Raw genomic sequence first — 14,720 nt, 5'->3', positions numbered from 1 at the left:
CAGGGCTGGCTCAGGCCCTTCACTGGGCCCAGGACCACACCCCCACCCCACCCTCCCTCACCCCGCAACACCACCCCTAACCCTGGCTATGCCCCTCCCCTCCATGCCCCAACCCTTCTCCCTGCAGGGAATCGCGGCTTCATTGATATCATGGACATGCCTAACACCAACAAGTACTCCTTTGATGGGTGAGTGGGGTAGTGGCCCTGCCCAGTCCCCTGCGGGGAGTCCTGCTAGGACCCAGCTGGGGAGAGCTGCAGTCTCCCAGCACTGGGGCTACTGAAACCCAGGCTGTGGGCGCCCCCTGGTGGGTGGGCCACCCTCCCTCCATCCTCAGAAACCGTGTGGCTGAGAGGGGCTCTCTACCCCAGTGGGCCTCAAGTTCCAGGGGGTTCAGACTTTGGGCAGTGGGTGCAGGGTGAAGCCTCTGCACCAAAGGCAATCCAGACTGACATGCAGTCCTGGTTCTAGCAGGATCCCAGGGTGGGAGCATGCACCACAGGTGCCAGGGCCTCACACCCCCAAGTCAGTGAAAGGCACTACATGGCCAGGGAAATGGGCAGGATGTGGGGCGAGGCTGGAAGGGCACCTGTCTACTCGAGTCTTCCCTCCCTCCCCACTCTTTTCCCTCCCCAACTGCAGAGCCAACCCTGTGTGGCTGGATCCCTTCTGTCGGAACCTAGAACTGGCCACCCAGGCAGAGCATGAGGATGACCTACCGGAGAACCTGAGTGAGATCGCCGACCTGTGGAACAGCCCCACGCGCACCCACGTGAGCCAGAGGCGGTCAGGCATCACAAGGGGCAGGAGTGGAGGGGCTGGGTCTTTGTGATCTCTGGCCTAGGAGCTGAGTTCTTTAAGCGGTAGCCCCCTCCCTTGTGCATGTGTGTGGGGTCTGCCTCTGCTCCAGCTAAAGTCCCCTCTCCCCAGGGAACTTTTGGGCGTGAGCCAGCAGCCGTCAAGCCTGATGATGACCGATACCTGCGGGCTGCCATCCAGGAGTATGACAACATTGCCAAGCTGGGCCAGATCATTCGTGAGGGGCCTATCAAGGTGAGCCCTCTCCACAGGCTCCATACCCAGTTCCCTGGCTGAGGTTGGACCCCACCCCAGAGAACACAGGGTGTTGGAGACCTCCAGGCTCAGCTAGACCCACCCTCCACTGGGGCAAGAACACCAGGGCTGATGGGGGGCTGCTCCAGCCTGCAGTGGCCTTAAGGGCAGGGCTCGGGAATGAGTCCATGTGTGTCCGGGCTGGCCACCGTTTCCAGGCTCTGCTGCTCATCCTCTGCCCTAGGATCACCAGGATCAGATTTCTGTGTACCCTTGACTCCCAGAGGGAGTGGGCGAGGGGCGGGGCAGGCAGAGAAGGGCCTTGGTGGGGGGTTAACCCTTTCCCTCCCCCAGGGCTCGCTGCTGAAGGTGGTCCTGGAGGATTACCTGCGGCTCAAAAAGCTCTTTGCACAGCGGATGGTACAAAAAGCCTCCTCCTGCCACTCCTCCATCTCTGAGGTAGCCAGCTGGGTGGCCGGGAGCTGTGTGCTGTGCCCCAGCCTGGGGATGCTCTCTCTTGCTGTCCTGCTGTCCTTCTCTATGTCCCTGGAGCTCTGCAGCCCGGACCAAAGACAGGAAAGGGTGGGGGCCAGGATGTCAGACAGCAGGCTCTGCTTTCCGGGCTCTTGGGGGCTTTCACAGGAATGGGGTAGGCTCTAAGGCAGTCTTTCTCAGATTAGAGAAAGACCTCAAGAACATACCTTTGGGAGTGATGTCACTTTAAGAAACTCGGCCAGGTGCGATGGCTCATGCCTATGATCCCAGCACTTTGGGAGGCTGAGGTGGGCAGATCATGAGGTCAAGAGTTCGAGACCAGCCTGGCCAACATGGCGAAACCCCATCTCTACTAAAAATACAAAAAATTAGCCAGGCGTGGTGGTGGACGCCTGTAATCCCGGCTACTCAGGAGGTGGAGGCAGGAGAATTGCTGGAACCCAGGATGCCAAGGTTACAGTGAAGCAAGACCATGCCACTGTACTCCACTGGGTGACAGAGTGAGACTCTGTCTCAAAAAAAAAGGAAAGAAAAGAAACTGGCCATCGGGCTCAAATAGGCCTACATATGTTTGCCTGTAGTGATTATGTCAACACTTATAAAAGTCAGGCTTTACCTAAAAATGAATTTCCAGCTGGGCCCACATTCTCAACAGGAATAAGCTAGTCGAATAGCCTCATGCAGGACAAGAGTGACAGTTTCAAGTCTCTACCCACCTATTTATCCTCTGTAGCTTGTCCTGTTGACATTTTCTGCCTGGACACAATTAGAGGTGATCTGCTTGAGGCCAATTTGGCAACAAACCCAGACACCACAGTTGCATCCCAGGATTTTTATAGAGCACCAAAGTTAATATATAAAATTAAAGATTCTCGGCCGGGCACGGTGGCTCACGCCTGTAATCCCAGCACCTTAGGAGGCCAAGGCGGGCAGATTACGAGGTCAGGAGATCGAGACCATTCTGGCTAACACAGTGAAACCTCATCTCTACTAAAGAATACAAAAAATTAGCCGGGCGTAGTGGCGAGCGCCTATAGTCCCAGCTACTCGGGAGGCTGAGGCAGGAGAATTGCGTGAACCCAGGAGGCGGAGGTTGCAGTGAGCCGAGATTGTACCACTGCACTCCAGCCTTGGCGACAGAGCAAGACTCTGTCTCAAAAAAAAAAAAAAAAAAAAAAAAAAAAATTAAAGATTCTCATCCAGGTGTGGTGGCACACGCCCGTAGTCCAGCTACTCAAGAAACTGAAATGGGAGGATCACTTGAGCCCATGAGTTCGAGGCTGCAGTGAGCTTTATGTTGCTGCATTAGCATGGGCAACAGAGAGAAACACTGTCTCTAAAGAAAGACCAGGTGCGGTGGCTCACACCTGTAATCCCAGCACTTTGGGAGGCCGAGGCAGGTGGATCATCTGAGATCAGGAGTTCCAGACCAGCCTGGCCAACATGGCGTGCCTGTAATCCCACCTACTCGGGAGGCCGAGGCAGGAGAATTACTTGAAGTCAGCAGATGGAGGTTAGAGTGAGCCGAAATCACACCACTGCACTCCAGCCTAGGTGGCAGAGCGAGACTCCGTCTCCACACACACACACACAGACACACACACACACACAGATTTTCACAAGAAGCCGATCCTCCTGAGAACCACTCTGCAGCACCTTAAGCATTCATTGTTCCCCTTCGCACGCAGTTTGAGAAACAGAGTCTGACAGGCCTGCTGAGGTAGGAGCCCAGGTTCAGCCACATAGCCGGTAGGTCTCTGGGGCCATCCACCTGCTCACCCTTTTGGCATGGCCCTGAGCATATGGGGGTCCTGGCCTCTTGCAGCTGATCCAGACTGAGCTGGACGAGGAGCCACGGGATCACAGCCCAGGGCAGGGTAGCCTGCGCTTCCGCCACAAGCCACCAGTGGAGCTCAAGGGGCCCGATGGGATCCACGTGGTGCACGGCAGCACAGGCACGCTGCTGGCCACCGACCTCAACAGCCTGCCCGAGGATGACCAGAAGGGCCTGGGCCGCTCGCTGGAGACGCTGACCGCTGCTGAGGCCACTGCCTTCGAGCGCAACGCCCGCACAGAATCCGCCAAATCCACACCCCTGCACAAACTTCGTGATGTGATTATGGAGAGCCCCCTGGAGATCACAGAGCTGTGACTAGACAGGGAAGCCTCATGGGTGTAAGCAGCACCTGTCCACTGCCCCCTCCCAGGGAGCAAGGGCAGGGACAGGGCCGGTCGGGGAGCTCCTCCCAAGGCCAGGCCTGGGGGACAACCTTGGCTTGGCCCTGGCAGCCTGCATCAGCTGCTCAGATCCCACTTTTGCCAGATGCTCATTCAGCATCTGACCTCTACCTTCATAAGATCTGTTATTTTTATAAGAAAACCAAACAAAAATGCTAAGCGTCTAAGGACCAGGTAAGGAGGGTCACTGGGGCCCAGAAGTCTGGGGACCAGCTCGGCTCAAGCTGAGCTGAAAGAGGCCGAACAGGCCCTCCTCCCTCCGGGCTCCACCCTGCAAGCACTATCCCCTCTGGCTGAGCAGGCGCAAGGGAGGCCCGGCGTGGGCATCCCCTGCTGGCCGGACACCTGACTCCAGTCCAAGTCCTGCTACATTTCTGCTACATTCCTGCTGGATGTCCAGGTGGAGGTGGCATCCCCACATGGACAAGGTCAATGTCAATGAACAAGCATTCTCTCCATTTCACTGGCTTCCCAAATGTGCCCAGCTTATAAAGAGAAGTGACTGATGTTCCCTTGGGTTTTGAATGTGGCGTGTTCGTGTGTATTCCTTTTTTAAATTAAGTTATTCCCTCAATAGTTTCCCCTTGGTTTTGTTTAACTGGCACTCACTACAAGTTTCTGGAATGGTTTGTTTAAAAAGCAAGGCAACTCTCAAGGAACTGGCAACGTGCTCTGACTCTGGCCTCTAGGGAGCAGGGACAGGGGCGGATGAAGGGCAGAGCCGACCTTCAGGTGCGCCTGACCTACCGCTCGCCCTGAGTCTTGGGGAGGACCAGGTGGGATTTTTCCTTTATTCACTTTGCTTTCATTCTCTGGCCAAGAGGGGTCATGGGAGTGCTGGGCCCCAAAGGTGTCATGGGCTCAGAACTCATGAGAGAGGAACACACTCTTCCAGCTGCAGAGTCACAGAAACTCAGGCCCAGATTTGGCTAACAGAATTTTATTGTTAAATCACAGAAACTTTAGTGCAAAACAAAACTCACAAAGTCCATTTAATAGCAACTGCGTATCCTGCTGGCTTTGCTTGCTGTCTCCTGGCAACCAGAAGTGGACAGAAGCGTGGGTGCCAGCGGGCTGCAGACAGCATCCAACCCACAGCCAGCAGACCCCTCAGCATGCCGCCCTCTAACAGCAGCCACAGGCCTAGGAGCTCGCCGTCCACATTTACTTGAAAAGAAAGGTCAAAAGGAGCCTCTATGAGACGGGGGAGGGGTGCAGGCTGCAGCAGCGCCTCAGCAGCCAGGGACACGTAGCCAACACGAGCAGGCACAGCGCGGCCACCACTGTCCACACGCTCACACAAGCCAGGCCCGTGGGGCCTTTGGAGAGCTAGCAGGTTACATTCAGGCAGATGGCCCCCTTCCCACCCAAACCCACAGAACCCCAAACAAGGCATCACCAGGAAAGACAAGGGAAAGCCAAATCACAGTTGAACCAGGGACAGAGAACCCGTGGCCCCACTGGGGTCCCAAGCCACCAGCAGCTGCTTCCAAAATTCCTGTGCTATTACAGCAGGAATTAAATCATTTAAAAAGCCTGATTATTCTGGGCTTCTAATCTTTCATATAAAACTGCCTTTGTTTTGCTGCTTTGTACAGCTGAGAGGCCCAGGAAAGGGGAGAGGGTCCCTGACCAGGGCAGGAGACCACCTCAGAAGCCCAGGCCCACCAGTGCCTGAGCACATGTCAGGGCTCAGAACAAGGCCCCAACCAAGAGGGTTGATGGCCTCCAGTCAAGAAGCTGTGGCTCATGCCAGCAGAGCTCTCTCCTCCTCCAGCAGGTACCATGCGAGGGCAGGCTAAAAGACCTCCAGTGCATCAACATCCATCTAGCAGAGAGAAAAGGGCCACTGAAGCAGCTATGTCTGCCAGGGGCTAGGGGCTCCCTTGCAGACAGCAATGCTACAATAAAGGACACAGAAATGGGGGAGGTGAGGGAGCCCTATTTTTATAACAAAGTCAAATAGATATGTGCGTTCATTCTCCCAGACACACAAGTAGAAAAAAACGAATGCTGCGGTTTCTCCAAGCTGGAATATTCCTCCTCCTAATTCCACACATGGCGTTTGCAATGCTCGACAGCCTGGTAGGAGAGAGGAAGCTGAGTTTAGTCTTCAGATGACAAACTCCATTCCCGGCCCATCGGTGTATCAGGTATCACCCCCAAATGGGACCTGTTCTCTTGTCCTAGGTCAGTTAGACGGCACCAAATGCTGAAGACCCAGGACAGGATCTCACTTAAAAACAGGGAACACATGGCCATCAGAGTTTTGGGAACTTCTAAGACACGAGTCCAGAGCAGCAGATGCCTGCAGTAGTCTGCAGATAAGTACCCATGCAGGCAGGGCTCAGGACCCTTCGTCTGCCTACACCCGGCACCCAGCGTCCTGCTAGCAGCCTGCAAGCTAATTCCCAGGCAGAACCTCCTCGCCTGAGTTAGGCTACACACCAGCTCGGGCCTTGAGAAGCGGGCCCACATTTCCCCAGGACAGCAACAGAACCAGCCGTGGGGTGGGGCTGGTGGTGGAGATGGGCTGGAGCCTAGCTGGAGGAAAGAGCTGGACATGGCCAGAATGGGGCCCCCCTGCCCCTCCCTGCAGTGGTCCAAGATGACACAACTGCCACTGACATGGTCACAAGGAAGTCCGGTGAGGTAGGAAAAGTTGCGCAAAGCAACATTAAGTAACGGACCGGACCAAACATCCCCACCCAGGGAAGCAGCACAAGTCATCCAACTGGTGGCTGCCAGGCCAGGCCAGGGCCACAGTGCCCTAGGGCTGCTGGGTGGGGCCAGCTCTCACGGCTTTGAGTGAAGAGACTCAGGCCTGGCTTCAGCAAGGGCAAACATGTTCCGGGGGACAGGACCTGGGCAAAGGTCTGGGCAATGAATCCCACAGACCTGTGCAATCCCTGGAGTGACCTTGTACAAGTCTGACACTGTCACAAGGGAAATGAAGACAAGAGCAACAAAGCAGAAGCAAAAAAATCCCCCCCCCCCCCCCTTCACTACAAGAGTAGAGTTCACCCTGTCTTTTCTGGGGGACCATGAGTAAGCCTAACCACCTCTCTGAGCCTCTGTTTTCTGACAACGTAAAAGCAGGGTGGAGAGTTGATCACTGGGTTCCCGTTAAAGCAGGATTCTCCCTCAGGCTACCCCAGGGCAAGACAGGCTGGTGGCGCTGGCTGCTGGGCTACTCACATTGCACTGGGCTGCCGTCTCTGTGTTCTGGCACCAGTAGCTTGGGCCCCATACACACTTCTCAGTTCCCAACAAAGGTTTATGGGCTGACGGGCAGGCTCCAATTTTCTATATGGTGAGAAAAGGAAAAAAGAAAGGGGGAGAATGAGAGCTGCCCAATGTATCCCTTTCAAACTAAGAAAACAGTTTCCAGAACGAGCTAGAATCAGAGCTCCACCACGCTCTTTTAGAACATCAGGGTTGCTGAGGAAAGTGATGGGGCTTGGGGGACTGGCTCCCTACCTTCTTGGCTTTCCCACAGCGGAACCCAGAGACTCCACCCCACAGCCAAGTCTCGGAGCAACCCTCCCGGGTCTCTGCAGTCCCTCAGGTTACAGCTGCCCGAGAGGACCCACACCACCCAGTGAGGCTCACCAAGCACACGAAGGAAGGATCCATCACCTCCACCAGGATCTCGATCAGCACAGGCTCGTACTCTGCCACAAACTGATCACACTGTAAAGGAAAGTGGGGACACAGGTCCAGCTCTGGGGGTGTCCGAGCACGGTGGGGCACAAAAGGCCAGGCAGCCCTGGATATACTCTTCCCTGAGAGCCCCTGGCATTCCCAGCCCACTGGGTCCTGGGGCCTCCCTTCCCAGACACCCTATCTGGCCTCTCTACTTCAGGGTGCTTCCCCCAGTGGCTCATCTTAAGCCAACAAATCACCTCCAAGTAAAACTTCATTGGACTCCATGCCCGGAGGCAGAAACAGCTGGTTTTCCATCAAAATGTACCCCAGCCTTGGCATACTTCATCAGGTTCTGTCATGCCGGCCTACCGCAGCCCAGCCCGAGGCATACCTGCTTCTGGTAAGGGTCGGGCAGGAAGCTGCAGCCTTTCTCAAGAGCAGCCAGGATCTCCTGCTTGGTGCTGTTTTTCTCCAGGTTACGATCCAAATAACCCACCAGCTTCTTGCACACTTCGCAGAAGCCACCGTCCTTTGGCTGAGTCACATGAACTACACAAGAGGGCAGCGGGCTCAATGCTGGCAGGGCCCTCCCAGACCCAAGAGGGGCACCACCCTCTCCCGCACCACACCCAGTGCTCACCGGTCAGCGCAGGCAGCCGCGTGCCAGAGCAGAGGCGCAGCATGCTGCACACCAGCTCAGGGCTGACCTCCTGCAGCAGGATGGACAGGATTGAGCTGCCGTACGTGTCCACCACCTCCTGGCACTCTTCCGACAGGGACTTCGGCAGCTTCGAGCACATTTTGTCAAAAGTGTCGAGTATTTCTTTCTGAAACACAGGAGAGGATCGTGTGAGAAGACGGGAGGCTGGGCAAGGGTTGGGGAGATTCTGAAAATACTAACACGACCAGGAAACGAGTCAGTGGTGGGTGCCGTTTCCAACCCCAGAAAACTACCAAACCACAAAGCAGGGCAACGGTGTCTACCTCCCCTGAACCCTGCCAGCCTAGAGGTCCCACTGGTGAGGACTGCCTTCCATGAGATGGGGACATGGCTGTACACATGCCAAGGCTGGGCCAAGCCCTCTCTCCTATGGGACTTTCCCACTGGGACATTCAGGCTCAGGGGGCAGAAGAGGGCCTCTCTCTGCCAGGAGGACAGCATACCTCAGTCTTGTTGTTGTCAATCAGCTTGGTCACCTCCTTCACCAGGAATTCACACACCTCACAGTAAACATCAGACTTTGCTGGGACTTCGTGCTTCTGTGGGAAGAGTAGAAGGAGAGTACTTTAATGCTGGGACTCACAGCCCTTGGTCTTGCTCCCCTAAAGGAAAGGGGCTGCAGAGACCAGGGTGGGTTAGCACATCAAGGGCCACTGCCTACTGAATTCCAAATGATGTGTGGCTTCTAATATCCAAGTTAATTCCCTATTTTTATACGGTGGGAGACCCACCTGCCTCCTTCCCCAATCTTCTACCACCACCACCTCCCCCTAACCCCACCAAAACAAAACCCAGGAATTCACGGTTCAGGAGCTAGAAAGTCCCTTGTCCACCCCAAAGAGCTGTCCTGATGATGTTGTAGTTACAATCATTTCATCACTCAGGGTTCATTCTGGGGAGGATGAAGGACCAAAAGCAAAGGGAGGGGCTCACTATCGGTCCACTATCTAGAAGGCAGCATGGTGAACACATTTCAGGTCTGCTCGTGTGTCTGCCATGTCTCATTAGCACTTGAGAATGCTCTTCTAGAACCCACCTTTAAAAAGGCAATACTGTCACAGAAGATGTTCTATGGCAGTGGAAATGTTCTCTATCCCTGCTGCCCACTACAGGCTCCAGCTACCTGTGCACTGAGCACCTGCAATGTGGTTGGTGGAGCCAAGGGACTGAATTTCTCATTTTGCTCCATGGTATTTCATTGAAATGTAAGTAGTCACATGTGGTTGGAATGTGAGCTATAACTCTTCAGTTTCTCTGGCTGCACCTTGGTCAGTGGGCTGGAGCCGAGGAGCAGCCCGTGGAGAAGGCAGGAAGCAGTGCTTCCTGGATTCCAGCTGACACTTCGGCCTGGCCCCTGGGCCACACACTCTGCACACGCAGAGAGAAGACGGCAGAGAGAGACAAACAGCTGGCAGTCAAGTGCCGTGGGATGTTCTAGAACAAGAAGCATGTACATGTGCCATGTGTTAAGGCATCACACAGCCCGGGCCTTGAAGAACCAGGATGTAAGCCCCATGGGCACAATGACATCATCTGTTCAGCACAGCCCCTAATACGCTGCCTGGCCCATAATAAATGCCAAATACAAATGTATTATGGGAGGAAGTCCTCTGACCTTCACCAAGTGAGGTGTTCTAGTTAAACAAAACAGACACCCACACGGATTTAGTATACAGGCTGCAGGCCCAGTGAGGCTTCCACATACTCTGAGGGGTGTGCTGGGATCATCCAGTCTGTCAGGGCCACAGGATGGGGAAGGACCCAGACAGTGCATGTGAGAAGGTGAGGCTGGAGCCAGGCACCGCAAAGTCACCTTTGAATGGCATGCTGAAAATACTCAGGCTAATGATCCCACGACCATTAGGGTTTACTACCAAGGCAATAAAATGTTTTCAAAAGAACTCAGAGGCGGGGGCTGCATTAGTTTAGGGGATAGCATAAACCAGTGATCACAAACTCAAAGACCTTCAGGAGCCAGGCAGGGAACCGAAAGAAGTGACTTGTAGGATGCAATGTGACACAGCAGGGAGTGGTGTGGCATTGCACAGCCCTGGCCAGTACACACAGTGACACCAGGTACCTTAATGGGCTCCACCAGTTCCAGGGCAGGGATGACATTCTTGGAGGCCACTTTGGCGGGGACCAGAGTCTGCATGGGCATCTCTTTCACCTCATCACAGAACCCAACCAGCGCACAGATCTCCTTCGGTTGCTGAAGAGAGCACAGAACAACCAGTCAGCGGCAAGCCTGCGCCCACCGCCCCTTAGTCCCAGTCCAGCCGGAGGACAGGGAGCTGGACAGCACCCTGGGCCCAGGTCGAGGCTGCCTCCCTCTCCCCCTCCCGCAAGGGGGCAGATTCCAGATTCCATGTTAAAGGGCTTGTGTCTGAAGCAGTGCATATGTGCCAGTAACATCTCAGGGAGGAGACCACACAAAGCTCCTAAGGGACATCGAACACAGCCTCCATCCAGGGCCACCACGAGGAAGGGAGACTCCCCAGCACTTTCCACATCTCCAAGGACACCTGGTCTGCTCTAGAATGTGTCTTTTCAGGTCACTCTAGGTAGGAACTAAGCTATGCTTTTTTCTAGAGGGGAAACTACCATGCCCGTAAACTAACAGAAAGCCAAATGTGTTAGAAATAAAACCACACCGGATCTTTCAGCGGCAGGACCATTTAAAATGATGCATTAAGGGGAAATGCTGGCTTTTTTAAAAACCACATTCTATGTTCACAACTGCACACAGTGCGCATGAAAACCCAATCCCCCAAATGGATGAATCATTTTAAGCCACAAGGTCTCCAGATTGATCCCCTTTCACCATTTAGACACCAAACACAGAGCACTAGACAGTCTAGAATCCTGACCATGACGCTCTGACGGCCAAGAGCGAGACAAGTGTATACACTCTGTATACTGTGGAAATAAATGCAACCAGTAACTAGCTCTGAGCCTGAGTGCATTTGCCTCCCAGCACCAAACCCTAAAGCAGCAGGAACAAAGGTGCTAAAAACGGGACCTGTTAAGGGAAAAGAGCTAGACCACGACCATGGCTCATCTTGTTTTAATATCAAGAAGGCTCGAGAATTAATAAGACTGGGGGAGTCTGGAAAGCAAATCCCAAATACCCTGTCTTTGGCACACCTTAAGAATGAAAAATAAATAAATAATAAGAACGCAGAAGATACAGCAAGCTTTTTAGAAAAAAGTAGATGCCAATATTCAGGAGGTATAGGGCTGCTTCGGCCTCGATCCGCTTTGTTCCAACTCTCTGAGGAGGCCTAGGTAAAAATTCAAGCATTTCAACCAAAGTCCTCTCCCATTAAACTTCAAAATACCTTCAAAAAAAGCTCCAATGCTAATCCCAGTGGATGGATGCCAATGCTCAGAGGTGGCAGTGTTCAGGATGGCCCCAAAGGACACTGACTCAGAGCAAGTATGGACTGGGCACTTGGTTCCTGTAGCATGCCATCTGATGTGGCTCTAGATCCCAAAGGACCCTGTTACCCAGAGGGGCAGAAGCCACAATCAAGAGATTGTTTCCAATTCTCTGGATCCAACAGCCAGGAACAGTCTGCTGGCTGTCTGCAAATGTTTGCTCATGCAGCTGAAGCATTTCTGTGGTTATGAAAGACAGCACTAAAGACATGCAATGCCTACTTGCATTGTGACAGACACAAGGTGCCCTGGGGAAGCCAGACCTACACTGGACTTCCTAACCAGCCTATGCTGAAGGAGGCTGAGGCACCTCCTGGGCCACCCATGGTTCCCCATCGTCACACTGGTGGCCTGCATGTACATATGCTGTACATGGATCATGACCAGAGCGCAAGGCTCTGTTGGCTTCATTTTTCTGGCCCCCTGAAGGGGAGATGAGATTCCCCAACACCTCAAGGGCTGAATTACAGGGGAGAAATGCAGAAGCCCTCCCCAGCCTATTAACAGACAGGCACCCTGCCTCTCATAACCATTCCTTGTATCTGTCAGAGCTAATCACGCCATACCCCCCCGCCAAAAAAAAAGCAAGGTAACTAGAGGAAGCAGCAGACCACTACTACAAGCAGATTCCCCGACACATACCTGATCCTGCTGTTGAACAAAAAAACAGGATATCGGAGGTGAAAATAAGAGAAAGGAAAGGACACAACAGTTAAGAAAAATTAAAACAACAATCAAGCAGTTAACCAGGTGTAAGGATGTCCTAAGAAGTTCAGGGGAAATGCTCCTGCAGTCAGATCTTAGCAACCTACCGTGTTCCTGCTATCTTGTAGACAAGGGGGCCCTGAAAGCTTTCCTGGCCCTGCAGGGATAGACCATTTGGGGGCTGTCCTGCTCATGTGTGCACCATCTCCAGGTCTTAACACACTAAATCACACTCAAAACACTGTGCAGCAAGAGCCCCAGAAAATGCCACTTGATGAAGGGTCTCCATCCTCAGGAGCCCACGCCAGCCCCAGGCCTGCAAGGCCTTCCCACAGGATAGTGACCAGCAGCACCACGGAACAAGACACAGGGCTGCCCCAGTAAGGGGGGTGTGTTATAAACACCCTGAGGGGTCAGGGATCCTAGGGCAATCTACCGCAGGTGGCCAAATGCCAGCTGGAAGGCCAATTTAACAACGTATGCAAAGCCTCATGCTTCCATTCAGCAGTTCCAGCTTTAGTTCTCCATAATAAGGGGAAAGGCAGGGATATGCATATATGTATGCGTTTGGCTATAAGGAGATTTATCTTCCCAAAGGCAAACCTGAAAACCTAGACACATTCAGCCACCAGGGACCGGTTATGTAAATTCTCTATGTACACAGGTGATTATTATGCAAGCACTTAATCATTTGTACAAGAATATTCAATGGCCAGAAGTATTCAATGGACAGAAAAGTATTGTCCACATTTCTACACAGTATAACTTTTATAATGAGAAAAATATTTTAAGTTAACTATAAGGAAGTAATTCACGAGGTTAAGTCCCGTCAATGCTTATGTTTACCTACTTCAGGTGCATGTCTTTGTAAGCTGCCTTTAACTGTTTTTAGAACATGGTAGGGTGTGAGTAATAATCCCAAATAAACTTCTCCTCCTCTTTGGCTTGAGTGGTTAGAGCAGGTCAGAGAGTCAATCTTTCAGGCTACTTGGCCATAAGCTCTAGCTGCAACTACTCAACTGTGCTGCTGTAGCACAAAACAGGCATCACTGTGTTCCTCCAAAAAAAAATACCCTTTATGTACAAAACATGATGGGCCAGTCTGCTGACCCCTGGATCAGAGAACAAACTCAAACGATGGTATGTCAATCTCAAGTAGTCAGAAAGTCAGTATGACAGACAGGGAAAAGGTGCTCCCCCCTCAGCCCCGCGAATCAGATCTAAGGAGGCAGTGCCTGTTCCCAACGTGAGCAGGCCACCCTGCTCTGCGTGGACTAGCGAGCTCATTTCCGGAATGGGTATTCTTGATTCTAATGAAGGAACACCCGCTACCACCTGAATGCCTCCAAAGCCAGCTCAGGAGTTACCAGCTCAAGCAGCAGCTTCAGCAGACACTGCTGCCATGCATGGGACCAACTCTGGGAGGTAGTATTCCCCCCACTCAGGCTGCAACACAGCCATTCTTACACCTGGCTTAGTTAGAGAGCACTTGACTTCTATAGATCCCAGGGCTAACGCCAGACCTGGAAACCTGATGGCCGGCCTGAATGGGCAGAGGCAAACAAACTGCCAGGAAGCCACCAGGGCAGTCCTGGGGATCAAGATGCTTCAGCCTCTTCTGTGACAGGGGAGGTACTGAGATTGCAAGTGGAGAGTCTCCTAGCCAGAGGGTTCGATTTAGCCCAATTCAGTACTCTAAGGTAAAAAAGGGAAACTAAACCATTTAATTTTCAAAATTGCTAGAAATAACGAAACCTGAAAAACAAAGAAAAATGCTAACAAGGGGTCTCCGTGCCACCTACCATGTGCATCATCATCTGGATAGCAATTTCAGAATACTGGCTGATATAGTTCTTGCACTGGAGAGAGAGAGACACAGATTCCTTAACAAATCACTGCAACAGTGCAACAAAAACCAACCAACTTTTCCCCCAGCATTTCCAACAGTGTCAACTGGTGACTATCAAGCAAGTTTCTAAAGTAGAATTTTATAAATGTCTGCTCTGGGTCAGTTTTCATAAGATGAAAATAACCATTTGGTTATTCTATCATTCATAGGAAATGTGTGCAAAAGATGTTTTGAAAATGTTTTGTAAGGGACCTTAAAGATTCCATCCTCCTGTCTCCTTTATCTTACAACCTCACTTGCCCCAGGATCATACAGCAACTATTCAGTGGCAATTTGGAGAGAAGGCAGCTAGGAGATACACTGTTTAGGAACTGCAGCTTACTTTTCAAAGCCATTTACACAATCTCAGATGGCATTATAAAGCTTAAATCCAGTAGAGTCAAGTTACAATGATTTTTAACTGCCTATTTTCAGACTATCTAGATACTTCCAGTAGACTCCACAGACTTGCTCCTTGTATTTGGGGAGCTTCTACAGAGACAGGACCAAAGGTAACATGATATAGCCCCT

The 14,720-nt window shown here is 52.5% G+C and overlaps 2 protein-coding genes across 5 annotated transcripts in view; one reads left to right on the top strand and one right to left on the bottom strand.

Annotated features, from left to right (window-relative positions):
- Positions 1-4,360, top strand: part of CDH23 (cadherin related 23) — a 168,515-nt gene extending 164,155 nt beyond the window's left edge. For 2 of the 4 annotated variants that reach the window (XM_073019067.1, XM_073019068.1), the window contains 5 exons: positions 128-188; positions 643-772; positions 931-1,053; positions 1,408-1,512; positions 3,374-4,360. In XM_073019067.1, coding sequence (XP_072875168.1) covers positions 128-188; positions 643-772; positions 931-1,053; positions 1,408-1,512; positions 3,374-3,700 — 746 coding nt within the window. In that variant the 3' untranslated portion in view covers positions 3,701-4,360. The remainder of the gene's footprint in view (positions 1-127; positions 189-642; positions 773-930; positions 1,054-1,407; positions 1,513-3,373) is intronic. The other 2 variants (XM_038009089.2, XM_073019069.1) reach the window with 1 other exon arrangement.
- A 350-nt stretch (positions 4,361-4,710) lies between these two features.
- The window catches only part of PSAP (prosaposin), a 34,454-nt gene continuing 24,444 nt past the window's right edge, over positions 4,711-14,720 (bottom strand). The window contains exons 7-14 of the mRNA XM_007963128.3: positions 14,104-14,160; positions 10,236-10,367; positions 8,599-8,694; positions 8,075-8,261; positions 7,826-7,983; positions 7,399-7,479; positions 6,985-7,092; positions 4,711-5,868 (exon numbers count right to left, since the gene is read on the bottom strand). Of these exons, the coding sequence (XP_007961319.1) occupies positions 5,833-5,868; positions 6,985-7,092; positions 7,399-7,479; positions 7,826-7,983; positions 8,075-8,261; positions 8,599-8,694; positions 10,236-10,367; positions 14,104-14,160 (855 nt within the window). The 3' untranslated portion in view covers positions 4,711-5,832. The remainder of the gene's footprint in view (positions 5,869-6,984; positions 7,093-7,398; positions 7,480-7,825; positions 7,984-8,074; positions 8,262-8,598; positions 8,695-10,235; positions 10,368-14,103; positions 14,161-14,720) is intronic.

The sequence above is a fragment of the Chlorocebus sabaeus genome, chromosome 9 (genome assembly GCF_047675955.1).
Source record: "Chlorocebus sabaeus isolate Y175 chromosome 9, mChlSab1.0.hap1, whole genome shotgun sequence".
Lineage (NCBI taxonomy): Eukaryota > Metazoa > Chordata > Mammalia > Primates > Cercopithecidae > Chlorocebus > Chlorocebus sabaeus.
This window is presented reverse-complemented; position numbering and strand designations above follow the sequence as displayed.